Here is an 18,018-nt window from a genome sequence, read left to right on the forward strand (position 1 = left end):
TAATCATCTTCAGATAACTGGCAACAGACTGTTTGCCAGTGATGTGGAGACGGACTCAGGAGCTTATGCCTGCTGTGCATTACCTCCCTCACGGGTAGAGGTGGGGCCGGTGGGAGTTCGGTGTGGTGATTTGTGCTTGTTATTCCCATACTCGGGATGTTGAGGCAGAAGGATTGTGCTTATTTTCAGGTAGGTTTTAGAGTATATGGTGAGTTCTATGTCAGCTTAAGGTATATAGTGAAATCTGTCTTGAAAAACAAAAATGATTTTGAGCTGTTTTTCCTAAAGTAATAAGGAATTACTATACTTTAATGCTTTTCCCCTTTCTTTGCAGTTTGACTGCTGGAGGCCAGTAGCCTCCTGATTGACTAACTGGCTGCCTGAAAAAGATGCAGAAAAGACAAGGGTACTGCAGCTATTGCCGTGTGCGGTACCCTAGCCTGGAACAGGTGAGAGGCTCCCTCTAATCCAGTAACAACCAGCCCTTCGGTCGTGAGGTTTCCTTTACGTTGTATTAGACTCATTTATTCATTCACGGAGTGGATCTTGTTGAGAGTCTGCTGGTTTGCAGATATAGATTAAGAGTATGAGAATGTGATCATGAGCAAAACAAGGTTTTTTTCGTGGAAGATATAGTGTAGTTTAGTAAGACAGAAAATAAGTTACCATATAAACGAGGGATTTTTTTTTTTAAAGTGACATTTAGGTTGGTATTTGAAAGTTGCTCAGTACCAGGTTTGCATGTATATGTGTGTATGTATGTATATGTATATATATAAATATATGTATGTATATACACAACACACATACATACATAAATATATGGAGGAAAGGTTTTTGACAAAGACCCTGAGGAAGAAGAGTGTCGCACTCATCAGAAATGAAGAGACCAGTGTAACTCCAGTGGAGACTGAGTGTTAGGTGCAACATAACAGGTGAAAAAGAAGAGGAACAGACTCTATAAAACTTAGTAAGTTATCTGGGTGCAGTCATGTACCCCGTTAATACCAGCATACACGAGAGGCAGGCTGGTCTCCATGGATTCAAGACTAGCCTGATCTACAAAGTTCTAGACCAGCCATGCTATACAGTGAGACCTTGTCTTAGAAAACATGCTGACATTTCTATAGGTTAAGGTGAGAACATTGACTTTATGACAGTGAGGTGGACGGCCATCTCAGGACTATGAAAAGGTGATTGTATTATTGCACTCACACTTTAGAAGGATCACTCTGTCTGCTAATGGGGTAGAACACTTGGTACGGAGATTATTTTATATTTATTTTTGTTGCAATGTAATTCTTTTATCATAAACATCCCCCCTTTAAACTGAAAATCAGAAATCTTTAGTATATGCACAAAGTGATATATTCTATTTTCATCTTTAAAAGGAAACCACATACTTAATGAATAGTCAGGCTATACTCCCTTGGATTTCTAACCTCTGGCAAGCACTAATTTACTTTCTGTTTCAAAAGATTTGACCATTCTAGGTACTTACCCCAAATACAAGCATATGCTATGTGATCTTTTGTGTCTGACTTTTCATTTAGCATAATATATCTAAGGTTCATTCATATCATAGCATGTATTATTACCTCAGTATGGCTGAATAATATTTCATTATAAAAGTAATACCATGTTTTATTTATTCATTCAGAACTGATGGATGCTTAGGTTGTTTTTACTTTTTTTGGCTACCATGAATATTGCTGCTATGGATATTTGTGTATAATTTTTGTGTGAACATACATTTTCAGTTCTCTTGGGTATATATGTAGGACTGGAATTTTTGGGTCATATGATAACTTGTTTTTGAGGAACTGCCTCACTGTTTTCCAAAGTGGCTCTACTATTTTCTGTTACCTCCAGCAATGCATGAGGGTTCCAGTTTCTCCTCATCCTTGCCAGCACTTTTTTTTTTAATTATAGCCATTTTGTGGATGTGAAGTGATCATCTCATTGTGGTTTGATTTACATTCACCAGTGTCATTGAGCATGTTTTTCATGTGCTTATTGGCTGTTTGTGTACATCCTTTGGACAAATGCCTAATGAGATCCTATGTCCATGTTTTAGGTGGTTTGTCTTTTTTATTGCTGAGTTATAAGCCTTTCTTCTGGCTAGCAAACCTTTATGAAATAATATGATTATAATACTTGGTCTATTCTGTGGCTTGTCTTTCTATTTATTTATGGTATGCTTTGACGTATAAAGGCTTTAAATTTTGCTAGATGTGATAATGCTTGCCTGTAGTCCCACAATTTAGGAGGTGGAAGCAGGAACATTGCAAGTTCCAGGCCAGCTTGAAAAGCATAGTGAGACCTGTCTTAAAAATCAGTTTTAAACTTTGCATCATTGAATTTGTTTATGTTCCTTTTTTGTAAATTAAAGACAGCTCTTACTGTGCAGCCCAGGCTGGCCTCAGGCTTGAGGGATCTTCCTCTCTTACCTCCCGAGTACTGAGATTTGCAGGTTTGTACCATGCACTTTTCTTTGTGTTGTTTTTGATGAAGGATTGCTTAACACAACATTATGAAGATTTATGCCTGTATTTTCCTCTAAGAGTTTCATAGTTGCTTTTATAATTAGGTCTTTTGTTCAATTTGAGTTAATTTTTGTATGCTATGGAAGATAGAATCCAATTTCATTCTTTTGCTTGTGATACCCAGTAATCACTACACTCTTTGTTGAAAAGACTAGTCTTTACTATTCAATTGTTATGTCTGTTGAAAATCAACTACTTATAATTGTAAGAGTTTATTTCCTTGTTCTTAGTGTTGTTCTATTGGTCTACATATGCATCATAATGCAGTACCATGTCTTTTTAAAATGTTTTAAACTGGCATACAGTAATTATATGTATTTATTAGAAAACTCCGATATTTCAGCACATGTATACAACGTGTAATGATCAGATCATGATAATTGTCTTGTCTGTCATTTCTTTGTACTGGGAACATTCTCTCTGCTGTTTGAAATACAGTTAATTGTTGTAAGTCATAGTTACTTTATCTGTTCTATAGAACAATAGAAGTTATGGGGTTGGGGATTTAACTCAGTGGTAGAGCTCTTGCCTAGCAAGCACAAGGCCCTGGGTTCGATCCTCAGCTCCGAAAAAAAAAGTTATTACACCTAGCTACCTATACTCCTATATCCATCCATTAATCATCCTCTTTCCATCCCTTTGTCCTTGTCAAACTTGGGTGACCACTCTATCCATTCTCCATCTGTAGACCCCTGGACTGATTCCCGTTGGTAATATTTTGTAGTAAACAGAAGAAAGCAGACGTTACCTTGGCATGCTGATTTTATTTCCTTTAGATATGCATCAGTAGTGGCATTTTCCATTATAAGTGGTTATGCTTCTAGTTTTCCAAGGGACTTGTCCTGTTTTTTTGAATGGTTCTGCTGTTTAACATTATTCTTACAGTAGTGTTTCCCCTGTGTCACATCCCTTTTAGAACTTGCCATTTTAAAATCTTTTATTAGTAGCCCTTTCTACAGGATTGAGACAATATTTATTGTCTTTATATTTTCTTGATAATTAGTGATATCAAAATTTTTTATACATTGGTTTGCTATTTGTATGTTGTCTTTTAAATATGTCTACACAAGTTATTTGCCCACTTTAAATTATTATATTTTGCTGTTGAATTGTTTGAGTCCTTTATATATGAATGAATCTTTTGGATGGCTGGGTATGGTGGCTCATGCCTTCTAGACAGTCAGGAAGTGTAAAAGCAGGAGTATGAGGAATTGAATGGCATCCTTGGCTACAGAATGAGTTTGAGGCCAGCCAGAAATACATGAGATTATGTCTCAAAACAACAACAAAAGAACAATAACAGAAACCAACACTAAAGAATTCTGTGCTAGTGAAGTAACTTGGGTAAAACACATCAAAAGTTAAGGACTGAGCTTGAATCTCTAGAACTCCTGTAAGTAAGGCATGGGAGAATACTTCTGTACTTTTCTGTGCTTCTGTGGTAAGATAGGTAGAGGCAGGAGAATGGTATGCAGCAGTGAACAGATAATATGGAGAGATCTTGTTTCAAAGCAAGGTAGAAGGGAAGAGCTGGCACCCAAGGTTGTCTCTGACTTTTCTATGTGCACCATTGCATGTTCATGTCCCTTACGTTTTGTTTTAGTAGTCTCTTATACTTGTGTGTCTTAGTTACTGATCTATTGCTATGAAGAAATACCATAACTAAGGCAACTGTTATAAAAGAAAACATTGTACTGGGGGCTTGCTTACAGTTTTAGAAGGATATTAGTCCACCGACATCATGGCGGAGAGTGGCACAGTATAATAGTAGGCAGCCATAGTGTTGGAGAAGTAGCTGAGAGCTTTACATCGTGACTTTTGGCAGTAGACAGAGACTGAGGCTGGCAGAGGCTTTTGAAACCTCAGTGCCTATACCTAGTGACACACCTCTTCCCACAAGGTCACACTTCATCCAACAAGGCAACTCCTCCTAATCCTTCTAATTCTTCCCAAACAGTTCACTAACTGGGACCAAGCATCCAAATATAGGAACTTCTGGAGGCTGTTCTTATTCAAACCATTTGAGAATCTGATACTATTTGGATCGATTTTTTTTTTTTGTAATAAGAGATTGAAGTCTAGTTTTATTCTGTATTTATTTAATTCATCATCACCATCATCATTATTATTGAGACAGAGTCTTACTGTGTAGTTCTAGCTGTCCTGGAACTCACCATATACATCAGGTTGATCTTGAGCTAACAGAAGACCACCTGCTTTGGGATTAAAGGTTTAAGCCACCATGCCAGACTTACTTCCCTATATATAGATAGTGAAGTTTCCCTACAATTTACTGAAGAGACTTATTTAGTTGATGCCTTCTTTTCCCTAACGGGTCAACTGCTTTTGTTACATTCCTTGGGTGCCCCAGCTTCTGGTATCATGCTGTTTTAGTTACTATAGTTTTGCACTATGTTTTGAAGTAGCTATTATAGTGGATCCACCTTTATTCATTTTGCTCAAGATTTTTATGTCTGTTAAGAATTATTTTAGGGTCTATGTGAATTTTATGGTTGCTTTTTCTGTAGTTCTGTGAAGGTTATTGGTATTCTGATATGAATTGCAATTGAATCTGTTGATTGAGTATTATGGATACTTTATATTCTTCTAATTCATGAACATGAAACTTTGTTTGGTATGTGTGTCCTCAGTTTCATTCTTTTGATATTTTGCAACTTTCATTCTAGACATCACTCATGTCTTTGGTCAAATATTATTTAGAATAATATTTAGATGTTGTTATTATTGATACCTTTCTTGGTAACCTTTTAACAAACAATATATAAAACAGGTGCTTTTTGTCTGTTGATTTTTATATCCTATACCTTTATTGAACTTGTTTTTCAGTTTTAAAAATATTTTAATGGAGTATAGTTTTTTTTTCCTTAGTGAAATTGTCATCTGGGGCTGGAACGGTTCATCAGTTGAGTGCTTGCTGCTTTTGTGGAGGACCTGTGTGTGTTCCTAGCATTTACATGGCTGTAAATTATAGTTTCAGGGTGTCTGATAGCCTTTTCTGGTCTCTATGTACCAGACTTGCGTGTGGCGCACATACACACATGCATGTGAAACACCTATATGTATGTCGTTGTTTTGTTTTTTATTTTAAGATTGGATTCTACAAATGAATAATTTGATACCCTTTACTTCTCTTATTGTGGTGCACTAAGGTTTCTCATCTGATACTGAATCTGAATGGTCAATATGGGTGTCTTTGTTTTATTACCGCTTTCAGAGAAAATGAATTTTAGCTTTCCTCCATTGAATATGATGTAAATTGTGGATAGTCATGTACAGCCCCTATTGTACTGAGTTGTTATTTTTGCACCCAAATAAAAATATTTTATTATAAAGTAATGTTTAATTTTATTATATTCTTCTGCATACAATTAGATGATCATGCAGTTTTCACCTTTTATTATGTTGATGAGATGTTTGTTGATTTATATATTGAACCGTTCTTGTCTTCCTGAAGTAAATCCCACTTGATTATAGTCCGTAATATTTCTTATGTGTTGTTGAATTTGATTCATTAGCATTTTTTGAGAATTTTTATATCTGTTTATTAGCAGTATACATCTGTAAAGATGTAAAATTTATGAGGTCCTGGGCTTTTATGTCTCGTGACCTATTTTATTGATTTAGTCTTGTTATCAGTTTGTTGACTTTGTATGTTGTCATGGTTCAGTTTTTGTGGGCTGTGTCTATAGAAATACAGTTCTTATAGATTTTCCAGTCTGTTGGTTTATCATTGTTTATCATAGTCCCTAATGATCATTTGTTTTCCTAAAAGATCAGTTGTAGTATTGTCCTGTTTGTTTGTTTGATTTTATTTGGATCATCTGTTTTCTCTCCTCTCCTCTCCTTTGCATGCCTGCATCTGTGTGCACATGCTATATCACTGAGCTAAATTTCTAGCCCTCTTTTTATAACTTTTAGTCTATTTCTGCTGTGTTTGCTATTTATTTCTTCCTGCTACTATAAGTTTTGTATTTTCTTGATTTTTTTTTTAGGTTGTTGATTTGTGGTACTGTTTAAACTTTTTTTTAAATATGTAGGCTGAAATGCATTATAAACTTCCATCTGTATTGTTTTTGCTTTATTCCATAGGCTGTAGGGTGTTGTTTTAATTTGTTTGTCTTAATACATTTTAAATTTTCTTTTAATTTCATCTATTTACTTAAGAACATGTTTAATGTTCATGTGCTTGTGCAGTTTCTAAAGATACATTTGAGGGTTTTATTCAACTCTGATCAAAGATACATGTGCTGATTTATTTCTGATTTGTTGAGAATGTTCCACATGCTGATGAGAATAATGCTTATTCTGTAGCTATTGGATGAAATAATTCTGTAAATGCTTGGCCCCTTTGGTCTATAATATATAAACTATGATTTCAAATATCAGTTTCTTTCTAGTTTTTGTGTAGAGAATATTTCCGTTGATGGAAATGGGGTTTTGAGTCTCATTGCTGTATTAGAATCTTCTTTTAGATTGTTAGTGTGTGTGTGTGTGTGTGTGTGTGTGTGTGTGTGTGTGTGTGTGTGTGTGTGTGTGTGTGTGTGTAGATACATACACACACACATACTTGCACATATATATATTGTTGTTGATTTGTGTTGATATTTATTTCCTTTTGTTGGATTTCTTTTGTCATTATATCTTGTCTCCCCCAGTTTTTACTTCGTCTACTTATTCTGATACAAATGTGGGTATTCCTGCTTGGGTTTTGTTTACATGGTATGTCTTTTTCTGCCCCTCACCTCTAGAAAGTGTATTACTTCACTAGGAAAGTAAGTTTCTTAGAGCAGTGTATCATTGAGCCTCTTTTTAAAAATCCCTATTGGGCCAGTCTACATCATTTTGTTTTGAGGATTTAATGTTTATATTCAAGTTTATTATTGATAAGTAATGATACACTCTTGTTATATTTTTACTGTTTTTTCTAATTTTTGGTATAGTTTTCGTTCCTTCTACTCATGTTTGTGGTTTGATGATTTTCTGTGTATGGTTCTTCCCTTGTATATCTGAACAACAATTGAGTTTTATATTTGCACACGTTTTTTTGATATTCATTGTCTTTGCTTCCAATGTAGAGCTCTAATAGACATTTCTTTTAGGGATGGGTAATCTGATGACAGGGAATTACTGATTTTTGTGTTTGAAAAGACTATGTTTCTCTTGCATTCCTGAAGGACAGCTTTGCTGGGTATAGTATTGGTTGTTTGTTTCATTTTTCAGGACTTTGAATATTTCTCATCCTGTAAAGTTTCTGCTGATTTTAAATTTTCTGTTAGTATAGTGGGAATTACTATTTAGGTGATTTGATGCTTTTGTGTTGCTTTTTTAAGAATTCTCTTATTTTTAGCAATTTGACAATGATGACTGAGAGATCATTTTTTTTATACCATAACAAAATCCTTGAGATAATCAACTTAGAGAGGAAAAGTTTGTTTGGGCTCTGTTTGGAGACAATCTAGTCTATATTGATAGGTTCTATTACTTGTGGGTTTGTGGTGAGATAGCACAGTGTGGCAGTAAGTACAGTGAGACAAGCTTAATGTCTGGGATGTGAGAAATAGGTAAAATAACAGAACTTTTTCCATAGTTACTGAGGTACACTTTCAGTGACTTAAAACCTCAAGTATTAGACCCCCCCCCCTTCTTAAAGGTTCTAATAGTACCAAACTGAAGACCAACTTTTCAATATGAGCCTTTCAAGGATATCATCTTGTAGTATATATGACCTCTTTTAATCAAGTTTCAGAGGTCCTTTAAACTAGGCATCTCTTTTCTAAGATGCAAAGTTCTAAGTTGAGTAGATTTTCTACCTTTTAGAACACCAATAATACCAACATGTGCTCATTTTGTCAGAGGCCTTATTTGTTCTTAATCTTTTTTCTAAGACTGGACTACTTAAGAAAGGCAGGCAGATTTTTATAGTGATCGTGTTCACTCTGCAGATGAACATGTTGAGCAGGAAGCATATATTTTCATTACATAAAGTTTCTTTAAAACGTTGCATCCTAGCCTTAGACTTTTTAGTGTACAGGTTTCATACTGTTGTGTTAAATTTATTAATATTTTGATGTTATTTTGTTAAACTCATTTTTGATTGTTTATCTCTAGTGTATAGGCCTACAATAGCACTTTAAAGTATTGATCTTACACCATGCAACTTGGTGGAACTTAATAGCTCTAAATTTTTTGAGTCCTTAAGACTCTTTGTATGTAAGATCCTTCACCATGCAACTTGGTGGAACTTAATAGCTCTAAATTTTTTGAGTCCTTAAGACTCTTTGTATGTAAGATCCTTCCATATACAAAGTAATTACACTAGTTTTCTTAGTCTGGATACTCCTTTTCTTTCCTTGAACATCTCTCTGTAGTTCAGTAGGTATCAAGTAGGAGTTATGAGAATAGATACCGTTGTCTTTCCTGATGTTAGGGAGAAAGATTTCTGTCAGATATGATACACAAGTGCAGTTTTATGCAGAGGACCTGCTAGGTTTAGGAAATGATCTTCTCTTCCTATATTGTTGAATGTTTCATAAAAAGGTAGAGGATTTGTCCCATGCTTTTCTGTGTTTATTATGTTTTTTCCTTAGTGTATAAGTATATTAGCTAATGCTGCCATAATAAAACATGGTAGTACTAGATGGCTTGAGAAACCTGAATTTCTTTTTTGTTGTTCTGAAGGTGAGGCAGCCCAAGAGCATGGTGATAGCTGATTGATTGATTGATTGGTTGATTGATTTTCCTAGTTTGTACTTGGCTGGCTTCTCAATGTGTCTTCATTGAGCATGATCTCTCTTCCTCTTACAAAATCAACAATCATGTTGTATCTAGGACCTCATCCTTTTAGTGTTATGTAATCCTAACTACTTCCTAAAGTTGCATCTAAATTAGGGGTTAGAAAATGAGCATTTGAGTTTTGGTTGGATGTAGGTCAGTCTGTAGTATAGACTGATTTTTAATGTTACTCTACTCTTAAATTCTTGGGATAGATCTTACTTGGTTGTGCATATAGTTAGTTCTCTTTAGATGATGTTGGATTTTGTTTGTGAAGGATTTTTTTGGATATATATATGTATATTATATATGTGTATATATGTATATGTATTTGTAAGGGTGCTGGCCTGTGACATTTTTGTTGGTGTCTTTGTGTCATTTTGGTAGTAGGGTGATAAGAGTTTCATGAATTGACTCGTATTCCCTTCTGTTTTTGTTGGAAGAGTTGTAAGAACCATTATATATTGAGAATTTGACATAAGTATTTATTGTAGTAGTTGCTGTTTTCTAATCAGGTTTGTCATTTAGAAGTGTCTCAAGTTTTTCTTCAGGGTCTATGCTGTAATTGTGTCATAGATGGAACAGTTCATAAAGATGTTCTGGTTTTGTAAATGCTGAACTGTTTTTTATCTTAGATGATATCTAAGATAACTATAATATGTAAAAATTCTGTGTGGTGGCATTTGTCTTGTTTCTCTAATAGAAATCACTTAATTTCATAGTAATAAAAAACTTTTTTGTTGTGATTTTTTTAACCCCTTTACCCTTTTTCAAAGAAAAATTTTTAATGCTGGTCATAAACATGAGGCAGAAAATAAATGAAGTCTCTTTAGCTTTCACTTAGGATTGATAAATTGTGTCATTACATGACATGACTTGTTGAACCTTTGGCAATCATAAAACATTGATTCTTTAAGTACAGGTTCTATTCAATAAAGATTTTATTTATTTACTTGTTTATTTATTTTTTGCTTAACATTTAAAATAATTTTAATTCATTTGGGCACTCTTGCACTAAATTGGCATTTAAAAAGATTCTGTTGATGACAGCCAGGATAATTTATATTAACTTTGAAAGCTTGGAAAATATATATGTGTGTGTCTATATATATATATTTCAAGGCTTTGGAAAACTACTAAGGCAGAAATATGGGGCCTACATCTAGTGGAGTACTCAGTAGAAAACAATGGGAGCCAAAAGAGAGAAAACAACTGCCAACCTTCTCTACTCAATAAGTATAACTTTTAAACGTAAGGTAAAATAAAAATATTTTCAGGAAACAAAAATTAAGGGAATTTGTCACCAGCAGACCCTCACTAAAGGAAAATCTAAAAGGAGTTCTTCAGGCAGAAGGAAAATGATTCCAGATGGAAGCTCAGAGCTGTCAGGAAGTAATGAAGAACAATGGACAGGTAAATATGTAGGCAATCAATAAATCATGTTTGTGGGATTAACAGTGATGTAGGTTGGGAGGGTAGTAAGTGGAGTTAATTTCGAAGGCTCTTACATTGTTTAAGGAGAAAATAAAGTAGGGAGTAATTTTAGAATTTGATAGTTCAGGTTTGCCATTCGTTCCTTCCAGTAGACCTAGAAGAGCTTCTGTAACTATTAAGCTAACAAAATGGTGGAAATTAGAACAATAAAGCAGAGGAAGAAAGAAGAGAAAAAATACCCATAAGAATATTAAACAGACTATCAAGTATGCTCAAGTAAAAAATAGACTTACTGCTTGAATTAAAGAAAATATGTTCAATGACTGTGTGTGCGTGTTTACTTCTGTAGTAGAGCGCTTGCCTGCTATATATGAAACTGGGAGACCTCCAGTAATTCAAAAAGGAAAAATAAAACTATATTTGCTACTTTATGGGAGGCCCTATCCACAAAAATAAGAAATAAAAAAATGAAATGATGAAGATAATTGGGTAAGAAGATAAAAGGCAATTATCGTTACATGACGATGGCTAGAAAATCAAAAATAGGTCAACTGTTAGAATTAATGAGTTTTAAAGTGTGTTGGAAGCAGGTGTGGTGGTGCATGCCTGTGGTCCCAGATACTGAGGAGGCTGAAGTAAGATGATCATTTGGTTCTGCTGGGCATTTGAGATCAGCCTGGGCACCATTTGCATCTTTTGGCTAAAAAAATCAAAACAAACCCCAATAGAATAAGTTTTATTTGTATATGCAAATACTCTTCTGAAACTGAAGTTTAATTGTGCCATTCATAGTAGCATCAAAGAAAATAACATTCTGAGGAATAATTATTTATAAAACCTTTTTATAGAATCTGTAAATTCTGAGGACTGAGGATGAGTGATAGCATGCTTGCTTAGCATGCTTTCTTAGGTCCTGGGTTCAATCCCCAGCACTGGGTGGGAAAGGGACTTAATATTTTTATAGATTGAAAGAGCCAATATTTAAAATTGTCCAATTTTCCAAAATTGTAGTATCCAATGAAAATCCCATGCATTCCAGTGAAATTAAGTCATTATAAATATGGAAATAAAAAAAAGAGAACTAGATGATATTAAAGAAGACCTGAATGAGTTGTATCCCACTAGATAACCACTCTCATTCACCTTTACTAAGGCGGGCTTGGTGCAAAGTTAGAACGAGCATAGGAACACACTCCAGAGACAGATGAATGTGTGGATCTGATCTGTGACAAAGGTGACACTGCAGAGCAGCAAGAAACAAGACTTTGTCTAGTATTCTTGCTGCTGTGGTGTCAAGTGAGCAGCTAGTTGGGAAAAGATGATTATGTATGTAAAAATAATCCCAAGTAAATTAGAGGTGTGAATGTTGTAGGTAATATAATAAAGGAACTAATAGCAGACAGGAGAAAGTTCATGACTTGCGAGGAAGAGCTTTTGGCCAACAAAAAGCACTTAAAAAGCTATTCTGGGCTGCAATGAAATTGAGAAAATAGTAGATGATTAAGAAGGTGAGAAGACGAGCTACAGAAAGAAAGATGATACTTGAAACATACATAATTGAATGGAGAGATTGTGTCCAGAATAAATCCATTCTACAAGACAATGAAGAAGACATCTATTTGAAGAACAGGAAGAGGAGCTGGTATGGTGGCACATGCTTGAAACCAAACATTCTGGAGACAGAGGTAGAAGGATCCTAAGTTCAAGCCTAGAATGGACTATGTGATGAAGACACTGTCATGAAAAAGAAATCAGGAAGAAAGGTAAATGAACCCATAATAAAGGAGCTGATCTGGATCGCCACTAAAAATGGAAAGCTGTCATCAGATTGTGGATTAAGGGCATAATATACGATACTGAACACATTTCACAATGTGTTCAATGTGAACACAGTCCAAAATAGCTGAAATGTGGAAAAACAGCACACCAAATGTTGATGATAAAGTAGAGCAATACAAAGATGGATTGTTGATTAGGTGTACACTGTCCCAACCACTTTGGAAGACTAGGTACTGAGGATGAACATACATGTACTATATGACACAGAAGATTTACATCTTAGAACCTAACTCCCCCAAGATGTGTTGTCACGCAAGACAAAATAGCAGGGTTCTTTGCAGCATTATGGTTTGTAATGTCCAAATGCTGAAAAAAAACTAAAACCTATCAATGTGTAAAATAGCATAGATTCATATAATAGAGTACAGATGTATGTGAAGATGAACAGAATACAGTTACTGTTGAATAAGTATCATAAATGCAGTGTTGAATGAGAGAGGAGCTCAGTGCAGAAAAATACATGTTGTATGGTGTCATTTATATTAATTTTAGAACCTTTCAAAACTTAGTATTAGAAATCAGGGTTATAGTTACACTGGGGGAAGAGGGAAGGGATATTAGATTGGTATGGAGCAATAAAGAGATATCTAGGTACTGATATTCATAGATAGTTATGGATGTGTTTATTCCTTGGTGGCTTAGTGGGTGCATACAAATGTTTTATGTGCTTTATGTGATATATCTGTTGAGAAGTTGTTAAGAAAGCCCTGTGAGATGTGTGTAATATGGTGGCTCCTGCAGTGTGTGCTGGTCGGTTCCCCATTCGTGGTGTTCTTTATCTGTTTGCCTTAGCAGAGAGAGGACAAGGTTGGATTTTAGTTCATTCTTTATTTGTTCCTTTGTACACTGTTTTTTTTTTTATCACCAGCAATCTACTCTGGCGATGGGCACTGGACAGTGGGGGAGTTTATAGCAAAGAATTTTGAGACCGTCATACTTAAGTGATGGGGTAACATTGCAGAAATTCTCATGTCAACAGGACAGAGGAAATAATTTCAAGAGTTCTAACAGTGGTCAGAAGCTAGCAACCTGTGTGTTTTTTTTTTTTTTTAAATAGTATCTTAACACAGTTTTCGTAACTATTTTAAAGCATGTTATATTATAAAGAACATATGTGATTAATATGCCATTTATATTAGCTAATTGAAAAAGCACATAAGCTACAGTTTGACTCACATTCAAATCCTGGCTTTGCTGTTGACTGGATAACAGAGCTTAAGGCAGCTTGCTTTTATTTTGTATTTTTTGTGCCCCACTCTCTTTGTGTCAAAAGAGGGCACTGTTCTTGCTGAGTGAAAGCGCAGGGAGCTTTTTAGATGGATTGAATAGCCCTGTGTGTGGCATATGGTACGTCTCCCCCAATGCTAGAGTCCTTCTTATCCCATTGTCAGTCCATTAATACTAGTATCTGTGGTTAAACTCAACACTTTAGTATGCTTAGACTAATTTTCTGCTAAGGCAGGATTCTTAATCACTGGAGAAAAAGAAATGAAAGGTTTTTTGTGAGTTAATCTTTGTTCTTTTTTAATGCCATAATCCAACCCTGTTCTCTCTTTTCACAGTTTTTTAATTGTAAAAACTTACTGGAAAATATTAACATTTTAAGCAAAATTATCCATAACTATATCAGTTAAAAGTATAATTTTAAGATTTTAGTACATTTTCTTCCATTTGCTTCTCTGTAAATTTTTAAAACTAGTTTGAGATCGAGCCATATGTATGATTTTTGATTTTCCAATTTTCTCTTAATATATAGTATTTCTGCATGGTATTACATCTTGGTGTACATTTTAATATGAGGTTATCGTTATGGAGTTTCCAGGGTTTTTGCTATGTGGTATGATAAACAACCTTTTGATGTCATCCTTAGGAATGTATTTAGAGAAACGTAACAACTTTAGAAAAGACATACTTTTATGGTTTTAGATACACATTTTAGAGATGTAGAGATGCTGTATAAAAGGACTATCAACTTATATTTCTACAAGGAATACATTCATGAGTCCATTTTGTGTTACCATGAATAATATTACTCATTTAAAATACCTACTGGTTTCTCTTTATAGCACTTGTTTAGTGCTCAGCACAGAAGCCTGACCAGACAGTGCAGACGCCGGACAATTACCAATAACACCCTGATGGAACGCTTTTTGCAGGATGTCCTACGACACCACCCATACAATTATCAAGACAGTAGGTAAGATAGTTCTGTGGAATGTCTATCTGTGTCACATGTTATATTCCATCCACTTTTACCATCTTGCTTTGTATCCAGGGCTAGTCTTGTCTGTAAATGCTGTGTAGCCCAGACTGGCTTTAAACGTTCAGTTTCTCAAGTGATGAAATTATATGAATGTGCTACCATACCTACCTACCTTTTTTTTTTTTTTTTTTCGGAGCTGGGGACCGAACCCAGGGCCTTGCGCTTGCTAGGCAAGCGCTCTACCACTGAGCTAAATCCCCAACCCCTCCTACCTACCTTTTAAAGGCTGTATTTGAATTTTTAAAAATGTGTGATGTACAAAATGGTTTTGTGATAATAGAACTGGGGATTGAACTTAAGGGCTCAACCATGCCAGGCAAATACTAGGATGTACTCCTAGCTCTGTTGTGAACTGTCTCATTCAGCCAATAAAAACAAATAGTTGGAAATGAAGTTAACTGGATAAAATTTTGATTTAGGGCTAGAAGAGTTAGCACTTAGTGAGTCCTAAAGTGAAATTTTATTTAACAACTTCCATTTAAAATTGTTTATTGTACTTATTTCTTTAAAGATTTATTTGTGTGTGGGGTACTGGAGTGATGGTTAAATGGTTAAGAACATTTGCTCTTGTAGAGGACTTGAGTTCGGTTCCCAACACCTACATATTGGCTCACAACAACCTGTAACTCAGTTCCAGGGGGTCTGACAGCCTCTTCAGACTTCTGCAGGAATGTATGTGGTATACATACATGCAGACAAAACATTTATATACATACAAGAATAAATATTTTTAAATTTGTTTTTTGTTTTTATCTTTAAAGATTGGTGTGTTTGTGTGCACATGTTTATATATATATATATATATATATATATATGTGCATGTAAACTTGCATGCTTAGTGCAGAGGTTAGTCTTTTATAGGCATGTAGAATGCCAAGCTTGTTGTATGGTTGAATCCTAACTTTGGTCCTCATGACTATGCAGCAAGTACTCTCAACTTTTGAGCCATTTCTCTACTTCAGTTGTTTTTATGAGATTTTATTGTAGCTGAGTTGTAGACTGCTTGCTTAGTATTAGTGAATCCCTGTCCTCAATCTTCAGCCCTGCTAATAAAAAACTATTTACTATAGAAAATATGGACACAACTGCTTTTTCCTGAGTAAATAAATGCCTTAGGATGATAAATAATTATGTGTCATTAATGTGTTTTTTAGGTATGTTAGTAGGGTTAAATGCTGGGTGGATGTGGAGCAAAATGTTTTGAAAGATTTGTAACAAAAGCTAAGTGGTAATAAGACAACATAGTCACAGTAAAAATCTAGGACAATTCAATGCTAGTAGAACTGTGCTGATTGAGTGAACGAAGGATAGGACTGAATGGCCTCTCAATACTGTCAGTATCTTGATGTCTTTTAAAAAGATTTTTAGTCAAATTTTTTTATTACTTTTATTTGTTCATATGTCATGTGTATATGTGGAGCTGGTTTTCTCTTTCAAATACTGTATATGTTTTGGGAGTGACACACATGCTTGGTTTCAAGACATCTTTACCCTTCAAGCCATCATTTTGGTCTTTAATAGCCCCTACCAGTCAACTTGTTTGGTTATTTTTAATAAAAAGAAATATTTGATGACACTTAAGAGTTAATAGTTAATGCTCTGGGTTTCTAAAGATCAGATTATAACAATCATACAAGATCAGCAAAGTGGGAACATCTCTGCAGACTTAACTGAAGTACCATCCACTGGAGGAAAAGGAAACTTGCGCTTTGCAGGATACTAACCTAGAATTTAGAAATACTGAAAATGTTTTCATGGGGAAATGTTCTTTAAAATGCTGTTTCTTAATAAAAGCTGGTAGAAAGATGAGATTAGACTCACCATGGGATCGTACATGAGACTTTGATTTAAAAACCTCATAAACATTTCCTCAACAAATACTCTTGTGTAACTGTCTTTCTTACTTCTCAGTTTCAGTGATAAGACACCATGACCATTAGAAAAGAAACCATTTCTCTTAGGACTGTCAGTCCTGAGGCTTAGAGTCCAGACTATCATGGCGTCATAGCAGGGAGTATGACAACAGGCAGTCATGGTGCTGGAGCTAGTATCTGAGAGCTACATCTGATCCACAAGCCAGAGGCGGGGTGTGGGAGGACAGAGAGAACGGGTGGCCTAACTGAGAGTGGTGTAGGTTTTGATGCCTCAAAGCCCACCCCAGTGACACACTTCCTCCAATTAGGCCACACCTCTTAGTCCTTTCCAAATAGGTCTACCTATTAGGGACCAGTATTTCAAACATATGAGCCTGTGGGGGTAGGCATTCTTGTTCAAACCACCATAACAACTATTTCTTTAGTTTAATTTCACAGGATTCGAACTTCTAGGCTAGAATGTATAGGTTATTATTCTCAACTTGTGGCTCATGACTCCATTAGGGGTCAAATGGCCCTTTCATAGGGGTTGCCTAACACCACTGGAAAACACAGATATTTACACTATGAGTCCTAACAGAAGAAAAATAACAGTTATGAATAGTAACAAAATAATTTTATGATTGGGGTCATCACAATATGAGGAACTGTATCACAGCATTAGCAAGGCTTAGAACCACTGTCTTTTTTAAAAGTTTTTATTTTGGGATAATATACTAGGTTTACTGAAAACATTGGGAAACTGATAAAAGAAACTTGTGCCATGACTATGGAATCTAGAGCAGGCACCGTGCAGTTCTCTAAACTAGGAACTGCTTTTATGGGTACTGCTCCTTGTCTATAGAATGTCACTGAAACTTTACCTTTCTTTGGTCATGCTTTTGCCCTGTGCTGGGACCACCCAAGCTCACACACTGCACTGAGTGTACTGTCTCCTTATTCTTGCTTCAGCTTTATCACACCATTGCTTTGCATTGCATTGTTTGTTTACTCATTAATTAAGACTGACACTTGGGTAGGTGGTGGTGGCTTATGCATTTGATCCTAGCACTTGGGGAGTCAGAAGCATGTAGATCTTTGAGTTCAAGACCAGCCTGGTCTACAGAGTGAATTCTAGGACAGTCAGGGATATAACATAGAGAAATTCTGTTTCAAAGAAAACCACAAAAAACAAACCGATCAACAGACCAAACAACCAAAAGACTGTGACTCTTTTTAGGAGCAATGGCCATTTGTTTTATGGACAACATCCCAGTTTAGGCTTTTCTGA

At 35.3% G+C, this 18,018-nt stretch overlaps 1 protein-coding gene across 1 annotated transcript in view; it reads left to right on the top strand.

Annotated features, from left to right (window-relative positions):
- The first annotated feature begins 338 nt into the window (after positions 1-338).
- Zdbf2 (zinc finger DBF-type containing 2) overlaps positions 339-18,018 on the top strand; it is a 30,753-nt gene continuing 13,073 nt past the window's right edge. Inside the window, 2 exon segments of the mRNA XM_032901216.1 lie at positions 339-449; positions 14,678-14,808. Coding sequence (XP_032757107.1) covers positions 390-449; positions 14,678-14,808 — 191 coding nt within the window. The 5' untranslated portion in view covers positions 339-389.

The sequence above is a fragment of the Rattus rattus genome, chromosome 4 (assembly GCF_011064425.1).
Source record: "Rattus rattus isolate New Zealand chromosome 4, Rrattus_CSIRO_v1, whole genome shotgun sequence".
Taxonomy (NCBI): Eukaryota; Metazoa; Chordata; class Mammalia; order Rodentia; family Muridae; genus Rattus; species Rattus rattus.